We start from the raw sequence: 12,758 nt of genomic DNA on the forward strand, positions 1-12,758 counted from the left end.
AGCTCATTCACCCAGGCTTCTCTTTTCCTGAAGAACCTGGGCTGGGCAGCTGACACAATGGGAATCCTCCTTTTCCTCCCCCCATTTGAGGTTAGGTGCTAAAAGGTATGTTAATTAAGCTTGAGAAACCAAGTTGCGGTCGTGAGATTCGAACCTGCAAAGTATGATGTAAAGTTGCCTGAATGTCTGGAAAAGTAAGATTGACAGCTGTACCTTGTCTTAGTCCCTCCTAGCTTTGTGTATAGTTCCTCCCCTAAATAAAAGGAAGGCGCAGAAGGAATCCAGGTGCATTACGACTGGCAAGGCGTGCTTTACAGCATGCAGGGGGCTCATTCCAGCATTGCTACCATACTGCCTACTTAGCCAAGATGTTTACTATGCAGGATATTATGGCCTTTGTGGCTGAGATGTTTGCAATGCAGGATACGCCTGATGCCAGTCCAGCATTCACTCTGGTTCCGGGGTTCCTCTTTGTCTCTCTCTTTGTCTCTTTCTGTGTATTCTTTCTATATCTTTATCACCGCCAGATATCCCCTCCTCATGAACCAAACACTCGTGAACAACCAAACAAATATGTTGAGGCCAGTCCCCGGCAGGTAAATGTAACAGATTTATAAATTCTCAATGGAATCCAGACCTTCTGGAGCCATTGAAGTTGGATGAACACCTGAAAATATTGCCCTGAGATCACCTTTAAACCTCAAGCCAAAACTTTCCCCAGAAATCTGCTTTGAACCAATCAACGGTTTAGCTTAATGAGTTAAGTGTGTCTTCTAACTTCCTAGCTCTTGGTTCCCTCAGCTGTAAATTGTCACCTATAAATCTGTCCGTGTGTCACACTGTGGTGACTTGCATGATGCTGTGAAGCTGGAAGCTATGTCACTGAGATTGTAAATACCAGCAGGACCAACCATGGTAGACAGGTTTCGGTTGAGCTCCGAGACTCAGACAGACTGGAAAGAAAGAGAGGTGGGCTACTTCTGAATGTTGAGCCACTGAGAACCTTATGGATAGCAGCGCACATAAAATCTTGGTGAAAATAATTCAAAAACGGCTTCAAAAGTGCACCGACAGGGAACTGCCAGAAATACAAGCTGGATTCAAAAGAGGACACAGAACTAGGGATGTCATTGCTGATGCCAGATGGATCTTGGCTGAAAGCCGAGACTGCCAGAGAGACGTTTACTTGTGCTTTATTGACTATGGAAAGGCTTTCAACTATATGGATCATGACAAGCTATGGATAGTATTGTGAAGAATGGGGATTTCAGAGCATTTGATTGTGTATATGAGGCACTTGTATTTAAACCTAGAGGCAGTAGTTAAAACAGACCATGGAGATACTGATGGTTTAAAATCAGGAAAGGTGTGTACCAGGGATGTATTCTTTCACCATACTTATTCAGTCTGTATGCTGAGCACGTACTCTGATTATATAAACTGGATTATCTGAAGAAGAATGTGGCACAGGAGTGGAGGAAGACTCATTACAACCTGCAATATGCAGATGATACAACCTTGCTTTCTGGAAGCGAAGAGGACTTAAAATAGTTACTGATGAAGACCAAGGACCACATCTTTCGGTATGGGTTGCACCTCAATGTAAAGAAAGTAAAAATCCTCAAAACTGGACCAATAAATAAACATCATGATAAACGGAGAAAAGATTGACGTTGTCAAAGATTTTATTTTGCTTGGATCCACAATCAACACTTACGGAAGCAGCAGTCGGTAAGAAAATCAAATGATGTATTGCTTTAGGCAGATCTGCTACGTAAGACCTCTTTAAAATATTCAAGAGCAAAGATGTCAGTTTGAGGACTAAGGTGAGCCTGATCCAATCCATGGTATTTCCAATAGCTTCATATGAATGTGAAAGTTGGATAATGAATAAAAAAGACCATAGGAAAATCGATGCATTTGAGTTACAGTGTTGAAGAAGAATATTGAAAGTACTGTGAATTATCAGAAGAGCAAACAAATCTGTGTTGGCAGAAGTACAGGCGGAAAGTTCCTTAGAAGCCAGCATGGTGAAACTTCACCTTCTCAGACTTTGGACATCAGGAGGGACCAGTCCCTGGAGAGGGACATCATGCTAGGTAAGGTGGCGGGTCAACAAAAAAGAGGAAGACCCCCAAGGAGATGAACTGTCACAGTGGCAGCAGAAATGAACTGGAGCTAACAACAATTGTGAGGATGTGCACAGAGTTGTTATGAATCAGAACCACCTCAGAGGACCCTAACAACAACAAGAAATGAGCTCATAGAGTTTTTGATAAGATGAAATAAAATGTAGCCCAATTACCTGGCAAAGAGCCCCGGAAGTACAATAGTTAATCACTCCGCTGTCTTGTGTGGGGCTGTATGAGAAGCACTCAACCGCAAGGTCAGGTTGAACCGCAAAATCGGAACCAACTCAACAGCACTTAACAACAAAACCAACCATTTATAAGGTGATAGTTCAACCTAAAGTGACTTTGTGGGAGAAAGATGTGGTGGTCTGCTTGCATAAAGACCTGTTATTTTTAAGTGCCGTTGAATTGTTCTGACTCTTGGAATAGAGTCTCCAAGGCTGTAAGAAAATCTCATCTTTGTCCCCGAGAGTGGCTAATGGACTCAAACTGCGAACCTTGTGGTTAGCAGCCCAGTGCTTACCCTACAGAGCTTCAGAACTCCCTCTGTAAAAATTACAGCCTAGGAAACCCCATGGGATAGATCTGCTCTGCACTGTAAGGTCGCCACAGGGTTCCTATGAGTCAAACCAACACAACAATGACAAGTCACAAGTGGTGAGCCAATACCCACCCAGAAAATGGTGACTATTAGAAACCTTCTCTCCATCTTCAACTCTCCACCTGACTCCTCTACGCTCACTATGTTAACCCTGTGCTGCCCAGATTGAGCACTTGAAACACAGGCCTTCCCGACTAAGCTGTGCCATAAAGTGCAAAATACAAATCAGATTTCACTGGTTTCGTCTGGCAAAAGAATGTAAAGCATCTTGATGCTTTTGGTATTGATTACATGTTGAAGTGATCATTTCAGGAAATGTTGACTTATATCAACTATATTATTAAATTCGTCTTCACTTGCTTTTGTTAACTATGAATATGGCCACTAGCAAATTTTAAATTCCATTTGGGATTTGCACTATATTTTGTGGCGCAGTATTGTGTTAACCCTCTACGTACAAGGGCGAACAGTATTTGTAATGCTTTCCAATGACAAGGGACCCACAACCTGTAGAGAAAAGACAAGTTAGGAAACCCTTCTTATAATATAGGTGCTGTGGGTTAGGCATTGGGCTGCTAACTGCCAGGTTGGTGGTTCAAATCCACCAGTTGCTCCTCGGGAGGAAGACATTGCTGTCTGCTCCCGTAAAGATTGACATTCTCAGCAACCCAATATAGGGTCACTATGAGTCGGAGTCCACTTGGTGGCAGTGGGTTTCCTGGTAATACCTATGTCCTCTTCCCTGAGTAGCGTAGTGGTTACGAATCAGGTTGCTAATCTCATGGTCAGCAGTTCGAAACTACCAGCTGCTCTGCGGGAGAAAGATGAGGCTTTCTGCTCCCGTGAAGATTTACAGCCTCAGAAACCCTGTGCAGGGTCGCTATGAAGCACATAACAACAACAACTTCTCTGAATCCTTGATGTGGATCTAGGCTCTGCTGTCCAAAGACTCTATTGCCCTCCTTTCCATAAGAAACCTTCACAAGAAAGCTCACATATGAGAAAACGTGAGGAGGGCACTTTGGGACGCATGAAGAGAACATAAGCCTGAGGCAAAAAGCCAGGGCCCACCTTAAGACTGCACAGTGTCTGGGGCGCACCATGCATTTTTTTTTTGTAGCTGGAGGCTTATTTAAGACCTTATTTTAACATTTACCTTAATCCTGTTTTCAGGTCAGAAAGACCTTTCTATTCAATGAGTCGTAGAATATCAAGAGCCCTCATTTCATTTGGAAAGAATTACTCACAGTGTCAAAGTAGTGGCCAGTATTCTCAAAGCTGTGCCGATTGTCATGGATGGAGAAGGGAAAGTTGTTATTTACACCTTGCTGGAAAAGAGAGGAAAGACATCAGGACCTTGGATGCTTTCCCAACCACAACCCAGTAATGGGAATGAAGGGCTGAGCAGTACGGAAATGAAAAATCACCAGAGAAGGCACAAACCACACAATATAGTGAAGCTGTTGGTGTCTGTGGCAGCTCAAGACTGAAAGGCCACCTTACTGTCAACTTGCTAAACTCATAAAAGTCCTCTTTCAAAGCCACCTTATTTGGAGGCAAGAAAGAAATAGTTTACGGGCTCCTGAACGAGAGAGGAAAAGGACTTCTGAATCCTTGGTTTGGCCAACAAAGATCCTGGAATCCCAGAGCCCTGGTGGCTGTCCCCTGTCCCAGTGGAGCTGGTGTGAGAGTTCAGTGCCCCTGTGAGCTGTAGTCAAAGGTACTGCTTCTTGTCATTAGAAGAACCTAATGTGATCGTCTGCACCAGGAGGCGTCACCTTTTGGAGAGCAAGGGGAAGTGGAGTGAATCTGTGGTTGTCACGGTGACCAGAGTGTGAGATAGGGATGCTATTTAGGGTGGGTTTCCACAAGGAAGACTTATCTGGTCAAAATGCTGCATTGGTGAATTTGGTCAAGTTGTAATTATCATTTATAATCAGCAGACTTTAAGGAGATGGTTCTTGATACGGAGGGTGGGTCTTACAAGAGTAAACACCAAGGATTCCTAGAGAAGAAGGAATTCTTCCTCAAGATGACAGTATCAACCTCTGTAGAGTTTCCAGCCTGCTGGCCAGCCCTGTAAATCTCTAATTTGGTTACAAATTGGGCTGCGAACCTTAATGTCAGCAGTTCAAAACTGCCAGCTGTTCCATGGGAGAAAGATGAGGCTTTCTGCTCCCGTAAAGATTTATAGCCTCAGAAACCCTGTACAGGGTCACTATGGGTTGGAGCCGACTCGACGGCACTTAACAACAACAACAAGGATTGCAAGAACCAATTCCTGAAATAAAGCTCTTGGTGTGTCTGTCTGCTGATCAGCGTGTTGTGCTGTGATGGCTTGGGTGTTGCTGTGATACTGGGAGCTCTGCCAGCAGGGTCACTCACAGTGTGGGCAGGTGCCAATGGAGCGCCCACACTAAGACAGACTAGGAAGAAAGGCCTGGTGATCTAACCTGTAAATTAGCCCATGAAAACGTTATGGACTACAGCAGAATGTTGGTCAACAGAGCAACGGAAGACGAGTCCCCTGAGAGACTGGAAGGCACTGCCCCAGGTCTACTGGAACAGTGGACTCCAACGGGGCCCAGGCCATGAAGATGCTCCCGAGGTACGTGGAGATCCTCTGTGAGGCCTGAGGTCACAGGAGTTACAACCAGCTAGGGGACAACTAACAGTGTGTGTCAGTGGGCGACTGAGTGTGTAAGCCTGTGTGTAGGTGTGTGAGAGAGTGTGTGCAAGTGTACGTGTGTATGTCTGTAAGTATAAGTGTGGGCGGTATGAGTGAAAGGGTGTGTTTGTGTGCATGAGTATGTGGCTGTGTATGAGTTTGGGGGATGTGTGAGTGTGAATGTGGGTGTGAGTGGTGGGGTGTTAGTGTGAGTGGGTGTACATGTGTGTGTTAGTATGTGAGTGTGGGTGTATGTATGTCTATAAGTGTGTGGGAGTGGGTGTGAGTGTGGGTATGTGGGTACAGGTGTGTGACTGTGTATATGAGTATGTGTTACTGTGTGTGTGTTCATGTGTGTGTGTGTGTTAGTGTGTGTTTATGTGAGTGTGGAGTGTGAATGTGTTAGTGTGTTGAGTGTGAGTGTGTGTGTGTGTGTGCAGTGCATGTGTGAGTGTGTTAGTGTGTGGAGCAAGTGTAGGGTGTGTGAGTATGTGAGTGTGTTGAGTGTGTCCGTGTGGCGTGTGTGTGAGTGTGGGGTATGTGGAATCTGTGTCTGAGTATACGAGTGTGGGAGTATTACATCTGAAATTGGGAGTGTGTATGTGAGTGTGTGTTAGTGTGAGTGTGTGGGAGTGGGAGGGTTGGTGGGTGAGTGTGGGAGTGTTGGTGTGCGTGTGTGTGAGTGTGTGTTAGTTTGAGTGTATGTTAGTGTGAGTGTGTGTGGATGTGGGTGTATGTGAGAGTCTGTTAGTGTGTAAGTGTGTGTTTATGTGCTTATGTGGATCTGTGAATGTGTGTGAAAGTTTATCAGTGAGTGTGATTGTGTGTTTATGTGTGAGTGTGTCTGTGAGTGTCTGTGTGTGTATGTGAGTGTATCAGTGTCTTGTGTGTGTGTGAGTGTGCCAGTGTGTATATTTATGTGTGACTGTGAGTGTGTGAGAGTGTGTTGATGTGTGAGTGTGCCAGTGTGTATATTTATGTGTGACTGTGAGTGTGTGAGAGTGTGTTGATGTGTGAGTGTGTGTTTGTGTGTGTGAGTATGTGGGAGAGTGTTAATGTGTTCATGTGTAAGGGTATATGTGAGTGTGTGTGAGTGTGACTGTGTGTTAAGGTGTGAGTGTGTGTGAGTGTGACTGTATATATATATATATGAATGTGTTGGTGAGTGTGTGTGTGTGCATCAGCATGTATTTGGTGTTTACATGTGAGTATGTCTATGAGATGTATGAGTGTGTGAGTGAGTGTGACTCTGTTTATGTGTGAGTGTGGCGGTGTGAGTGTGTATCAGCATGTGTTTATATGTGTGTGTGTCAGTGAGTGTGTGTGTTTATGTGTGAGTGTGTCGGTGAGTATGTGTGTATATGTTTATGTGTGTGTGTATGTTTATGTGTGTGTGAGACTGTGTGTTTATCTATGTGTGCAGTGAGTGTTGTGTGAGTGTCTGTGTTTATGTGTGAGTGTGTCAGTGAGTGTGTGTGTGTGTCAGTGTGCATGTTTATGTGTGTGTGAGACTGTGTGTTTATGTATGTGTGTCAGTGAGTGTTGTGTGAGTGTGTGTGAGTGTGTGTGAGTGTGTCAGCGTGCATGTTTATGTGTGTGTGAGACTGTGTGTTTATGTTTGTGTGTCAGTGAGTGTTGTGTGAGTGTGTGTGTTTATGTGTGAGTGTGTCGGTGAGTGTGTGTGTCTGTCAGTGTGTATGTTTGTGTTTGTGTGTGTGTGTGCACGCATCCTGTTGGTTCTGTTGCTCTGGAGAACGCTGACCAATCTCAGCCCCAAAGCTGCCAGCACCCCAGCCTCACCTTTGCGCGGATCTTGTATATGGGTGGCAGCTTGTCCTCCACTTGACAAGCTGAGCGTGCACCATGAGGCTCTTTTAACATAGCGCTTGTAATGGATTCAGGTGTCTTCTGCGTGAGTCCAATGTGAGGGAACTGGGGAAACAACGCATGTCTTGATTAAAACCAGACTTGTCGGAATCTACCAGTCAAGGATCACACTTCCTCCATAAAGTGATTAAAATGCTTCTGGCATCAGTGGAAATGGCATAATTTTTGTAATTTTGAAGTATTTTTTCCAAAGACAAGAAACGTCGTCATGGCCCAGAGCCACCGCGGCGGCTTGTTTCAAGTTTCAGGGGCCACCCTGCTGCACCAGAACCTGGATGGCATTCCAGGCTTCGAGGGAGCAGACGGCACTCAGAGGAGACAGACGAGTGAGCTGAGTTCTGCCACTAAGCTGGGAGCTCCTGTCCTTGAGACGGGGAGGTGAGCACACCCTCTAGCAATGGGGAACCTGGGGCAGGTGGGGTGAGGACCCCACCTGGCCCCCACTGAAGATGTAGAGTGTGGGGAGCAGGAGAATAAAGGAGACAGAAAAACACAAGGGAAAAAATGTGAGGAAATGGTGATGATTTGGCAGTGCACTAGGGGTCAAACCCTGTGAAAAGAGGGGGAGGGATGGGTCTGGGCAGAGGGAGCATGGAGCTGTGATGGCATCTCCAGGAAGGGGAGCTCTGTGCTGTCCTGAGATGGGATAAGGACAGTAGGCATTTGTGACCCTTGATAGGCCACACACTGATGGGAGCTGCTCCAGGAACTGACCGTGGACAAGGCAGTACTCCTCAGCCAAGACGTCCCTAGGGGTGGACTGTGAGAATCACTCTCTTAGGACCAGGGGAATGAGCCCTTCTTCCTGCAGAGGATGTGGGTGGCACTTCAAAGCCACTGTGTCCCACTTTATTTTATTTGAATGTTGTCCTTTGAAAGCCACCCCAACAAGTAAGACCCATGGGGGTGTTTAGGAGAGGAGAACCAGTGGAGATTAAAATACTCCAACACTCAGCAAAACTCCCCACAAAGGGAGGAATCAGAGCATGGTGCATCCTGGGGCCACAGACGGTGCTGAGTTCAGTATCAGAGCCCTGCCCTGTGCTAGGGACTTAATTTTTTTAAGCCTTCATTGCCTTACCTGTAAAATGGGGATAATACTACCTTCTAGACAGGAAGATCAACCAGCCAGTTACTGCCAGGTAATAAGCATCATGGATGAACCTCTAATCTTCAATGGCTGATTTTTTCAAAGCAGAATACCAGGCTTTGCTTCTTAACTGCTTCGAGGTGGACTTGAACCTCCACCCTTCCAGTCAGCAGCTGAGCACATTAACTATCTGTACCACACTAGGGATCAAAATAAATGGAGAAAAGACTGAAGTTGTCAAAGACTGAAGTTGTCTTCATTTTGCTTGGACCAAACAACATATTGTATTAGGCAAATCTTCTGCACAAGATCTTTTTAAAGTGTTCAAGAGCAAAGATGTCAGTTTGAAGACAAAGGTGCGTCTGACCCAGTCCATGCAATCTTCATTCCCATATGCGTGGGAAAGTTAGGCAGTGAATAAGGAAGACCATTGAAGAATTGATGCATTTGAGTTACAGTGTTGGGGGAGAATAGTAATAGTACCATACATGCACTGCCAAAAGAACAAATCAATCTGTGTTGGAAGAAGTACAGCCAGAATGTTCCTTGGAGGTCAGGATGGCCAGACTTTCTCTCTCATACTTCAGATGTATTATCAAGAGGGACCAGTCCCTGGAGGAGGACATCATGCTGGATAAAGTGGAAGGTTAGTGAGGAAGAGGAAGACTCCCAATGGGTTGGCACAGTGGCAGCAACAATGGGCTCAAGTGTGACAATGATTGTGAGGATGGTGCAGGGTCGCACAGTGTTTTGTTCTGTTGTGCAGAGCATGGCTATGAGTTGATACCGACTCCAGGGCACCTAACAACAACAACAAGAGATCCTTGGTAATGTAGTTTTAACTGAAAGAGACAAAGCATGCACCCAGAAAGTTCTCTCTCTCTCTCTCAGCAGGTTTTCTGGTTTTTTCTTCTCATTGTCAGTGCCTTAACTCAGTCTTTCTTCCTTCTCTTCTGCATTAGGAGAATATTGGCCAGCCCTGTTCTCCCTGGAGTTCTTCTCAAGACACGACGTAGCTTGGTATTGAGATGGTGCGTGTTTAACGTCTGGGAGCAAAAGTGTGTTTCATGTGACTTACATTAATGCAAAAGGTGGGAGAGATGTTTGAAGTTCCAAACAGCTGTGAAAAGCAAAGGCTAGGCAACTCACAGATGTGTGGACCATGGCCCGATCTTCTAAACACAGTTGGAAAAAAGGAAAAAACAGAATGTGATCTGTTCTTCCCAGCACTGTTTGTGTCAACAAATAATCCCTGTGCACAAAACAACAATGCATAATTTACAGGAACACACCTAAAGAGAAGAAAGCCCATAAACATATTAGAATGGCTGCCCATAGGATGAGGAAGGTGGGAATAGGAACTCAGGGTAATAAAAAGACCACCCAGACCTCCATGCCTCTGTGTGGAGATTATGTAGAGGGTTATGAGAAAAATTGGTTAACAGGAGATTCTAGAAGAAGGGTGATTTTCCTCTCACTGTCTGCTTGTACTGTTCACCTGCTTCTTAACTGAGCGTGTGTGTTACATCACATCATGGGAGTTTTTTCCACAACTAAAACGATTTTTGTTTTGTTTCTGATTCAAACTGTAATTCATATTTGTGGCTTAAAATAATCCATGAGAAAAGCAGAGGAAGGAAGGAAAATGTACCTGAAACCCTATCACCCTTCCCCATTAACTGTTTGGTGGTCATCCTTTCCATAATATCCTTCAATGAATGATCCTTCTAGATCACACACACATTGACATAACTTCCACATGTGCTTCCTTGTTGCTAGCCACCATCTATGCAACTCCATCCGCAACAGAGCAAAATCTGCCGGGCCCTCCCATTGTGGATCAGACCAATGTGATCTGTAAGATTTCCATTGGTGGATTTTCAGAACTAGATCTCCAGGCAGTCCAGTGCTTATCTGGAAGTTCCACTGAAACCCGCTCAGCATCAGAACAGCACACAAGCTTCCACTGACAGACAGGTAGTGGTGGTGTTTGAGGTGCCTCGGTCAGGAATTGAACCTGGATCTTCAGCATGGAAGGAGAGATTTCTACCATGGAGTCGCCAGTGCTTCCTTTGTATACACGCTGTTGTTGCTGTTAAGTGCTGTCGAGTCGGTGCAGACTCAGAGTGACCCTGAATAGGGTTTCTGAGGAGCGCTGGTGGGTTTGAACTGCTGACTTTACAGTTAGCGGTGTTTACTCCAGAGCACCACACCAGGAAGTAGGACCATATTATAAATGCCTTTCTTTAAAATTATGAGCATGTTTTTATTTGACTTCTGGTTACTTTCCCTCTCTCCTTGTCACCCCTCATACACACAGAGACATACACATACACTGCCACCCAAGTGCTCCTTTAATTGTATACAAACAACCACACACACACAGTGGGCTTAAGCTGCCTTGTGAAAACTGAATAATAATCCGCACACTGCCGTGTAGTTTGCGTTTCTTACCTAACAATATACCCTAGACGGTCTTCAAAGTCAACCTGCTCATTTCTAATCCAGCCGGTATTACATTTTCAAAAACTTTTTTTTAGGTTTTTATTGTGAATTTGGTGGTTTACTGAGCACATCACTTTTCCATACAACGATTCATAAACGTTTTCTTTCATGTCATTGATTGTAATACCTACAATGGAATACCACTTACCCTACTGTCAAGAAAACAGTTTCAAACAATTCCTTTCAAAGGTAAATGTAAATAGTACAAAGGGCCACCAACTTCTCCCTTCTCCACTCCTCCGGCTCAGTGTGGTCCACTCCACTCTAAGAAGCTGTGGACTATGGGATGGGGATGCGGGGGACAGCAGTTCAGACTTCCAGAATGTTCTCTCTTACTGGCCAAACGACAACTGACTTGAGTTCATTTATATTCTACAAGTTTATGAACTGAATCGTTGTTTTAAAAAAAATGGTAGTAGCATTTTAATTTCACTCTTTCAAAGCATATATTTAATGGCTATAAGAAGATAGCTGTGGCATAAACCCTTCTGTTAGATATGGTAACCGTGAAATATAGCGTTTTAACTAGTTGGCAGTAAAATCTTTGCTGCGTTCAATCGCTCGGTGACTGCAATATTAAATAGGGTGTGTAGAGGAAACCTTTCTTACCCAATACTGGTCAGGTGACACCCAACAAGGTCAACTGCAAAATGACCATCCCCCCTAATGTGGCCATTACTGTCCGCCTAATGGGCTGCTACTTGACTCAAAGCTGAGAATTTGTTTAATTTCCCCCAACTCATCTCCAGGTTACCAAGGGAAACTTCAGAGTCCACACTCCTCCTTTTTATGTCCTTAATGTAGATATTGTCAGGAGGGACCAGTCACTGGAGAGGGATACCATGTTTGATAAGGTGGACGGTCAGAGAAAAAGAGGAAAACCCCCAGCGAGATGGATTGGCAAAGTGGCAGCATCAATGGGCTCAAGCATGGCACGATTGTGAGGTTGTTCCAGGATCAGGCAGTGTTTTGTTCTGTTGTGCATAGAGTCACTATGAGTTGGTACTGACTTGATGGCACCTAACAACAACAATAGCAACAATATGTCCTGGCAGCAGACAGGGTCCACAATCAAGGTTGGGGGACATAGCCTCTCCATCTCAAACACTAGGCCCTGGTTCCCTGAATTTCCATTTTACTTATACTTCACTGTCCTATGATATATTATTCCTGGCAGCACCCTAAGTCTTTGTGGAAGGAAGCAAGTATGCAACTACATGGACTATGCCCTGGCTTGTACTTTGGACACGTTATCAGGAGGGACCAATTCCCCGGAGAAAGGCATCATGTTTGGTAAAGAGGAGGGTCAGAGAAAAAGAAGGAGACCCTCAACAACATGGACTGTTGCCGTGGCAGCAACATTGGGCAACTGTGAGGACGGCACAGGAATGGGCAGTGTTTCCTTCTGCTGTACACAGGGCTTGCTATTGTCAGGGACAAGTTAGGACCCCTGGGCCTGGGCCCCTTACCCTTTGCCCTGAAATGGAGGAGGACATCTCTAGTCCAACAAGAGTGATACCATTGAGCCCAGGAAACATCAAGGCAGGTGGTCGGGTCCCCTCAGTGCAAACCCCCTTCCAAAACTAAGACTCAATGAGAATACACGCTGTGATTGGTGACCACGCTCGACACCGATAAGGGGAAGTGAGGGAAAAACAGCAATGAAGCGGTGAGCTAGGCCCTACAACATTCAATAGACTTCTGTGAACCCGGGTAAAGACGTGGTTGGCCAGCAGTGTGGCAAGACCTGGGGACTCTTGGGCCCAGAGTCAGTGACATAGCTACAGAGGACTGGAGTGGAGAGTGAAGTGTCCAGCTGATAAGAAGAGAGGGCATATGCATAAGAACACCCACACTTGCAGATAATACCCACTT

General features: G+C 45.1%; 1 protein-coding gene across 1 annotated transcript in view; it reads right to left on the reverse strand.

Moving 5' to 3' along the window:
• Window positions 1-12,758, reverse strand: part of TEX36 (testis expressed 36) — a 17,338-nt gene that overhangs the window by 2,559 nt on the left and 2,021 nt on the right. Inside the window, exons 2-3 of the mRNA XM_006867470.1 lie at window positions 7,202-7,333; window positions 3,981-4,061 (exon numbers count right to left, since the gene is read on the reverse strand). Coding sequence (XP_006867532.1) covers window positions 3,981-4,061; window positions 7,202-7,333 — 213 coding nt within the window. The remainder of the gene's footprint in view (window positions 1-3,980; window positions 4,062-7,201; window positions 7,334-12,758) is intronic.

This window comes from Chrysochloris asiatica, unplaced genomic scaffold, assembly GCF_000296735.1.
Source record: "Chrysochloris asiatica unplaced genomic scaffold, ChrAsi1.0 scaffold00105, whole genome shotgun sequence".
Taxonomy (NCBI): Eukaryota; Metazoa; Chordata; class Mammalia; order Afrosoricida; family Chrysochloridae; genus Chrysochloris; species Chrysochloris asiatica.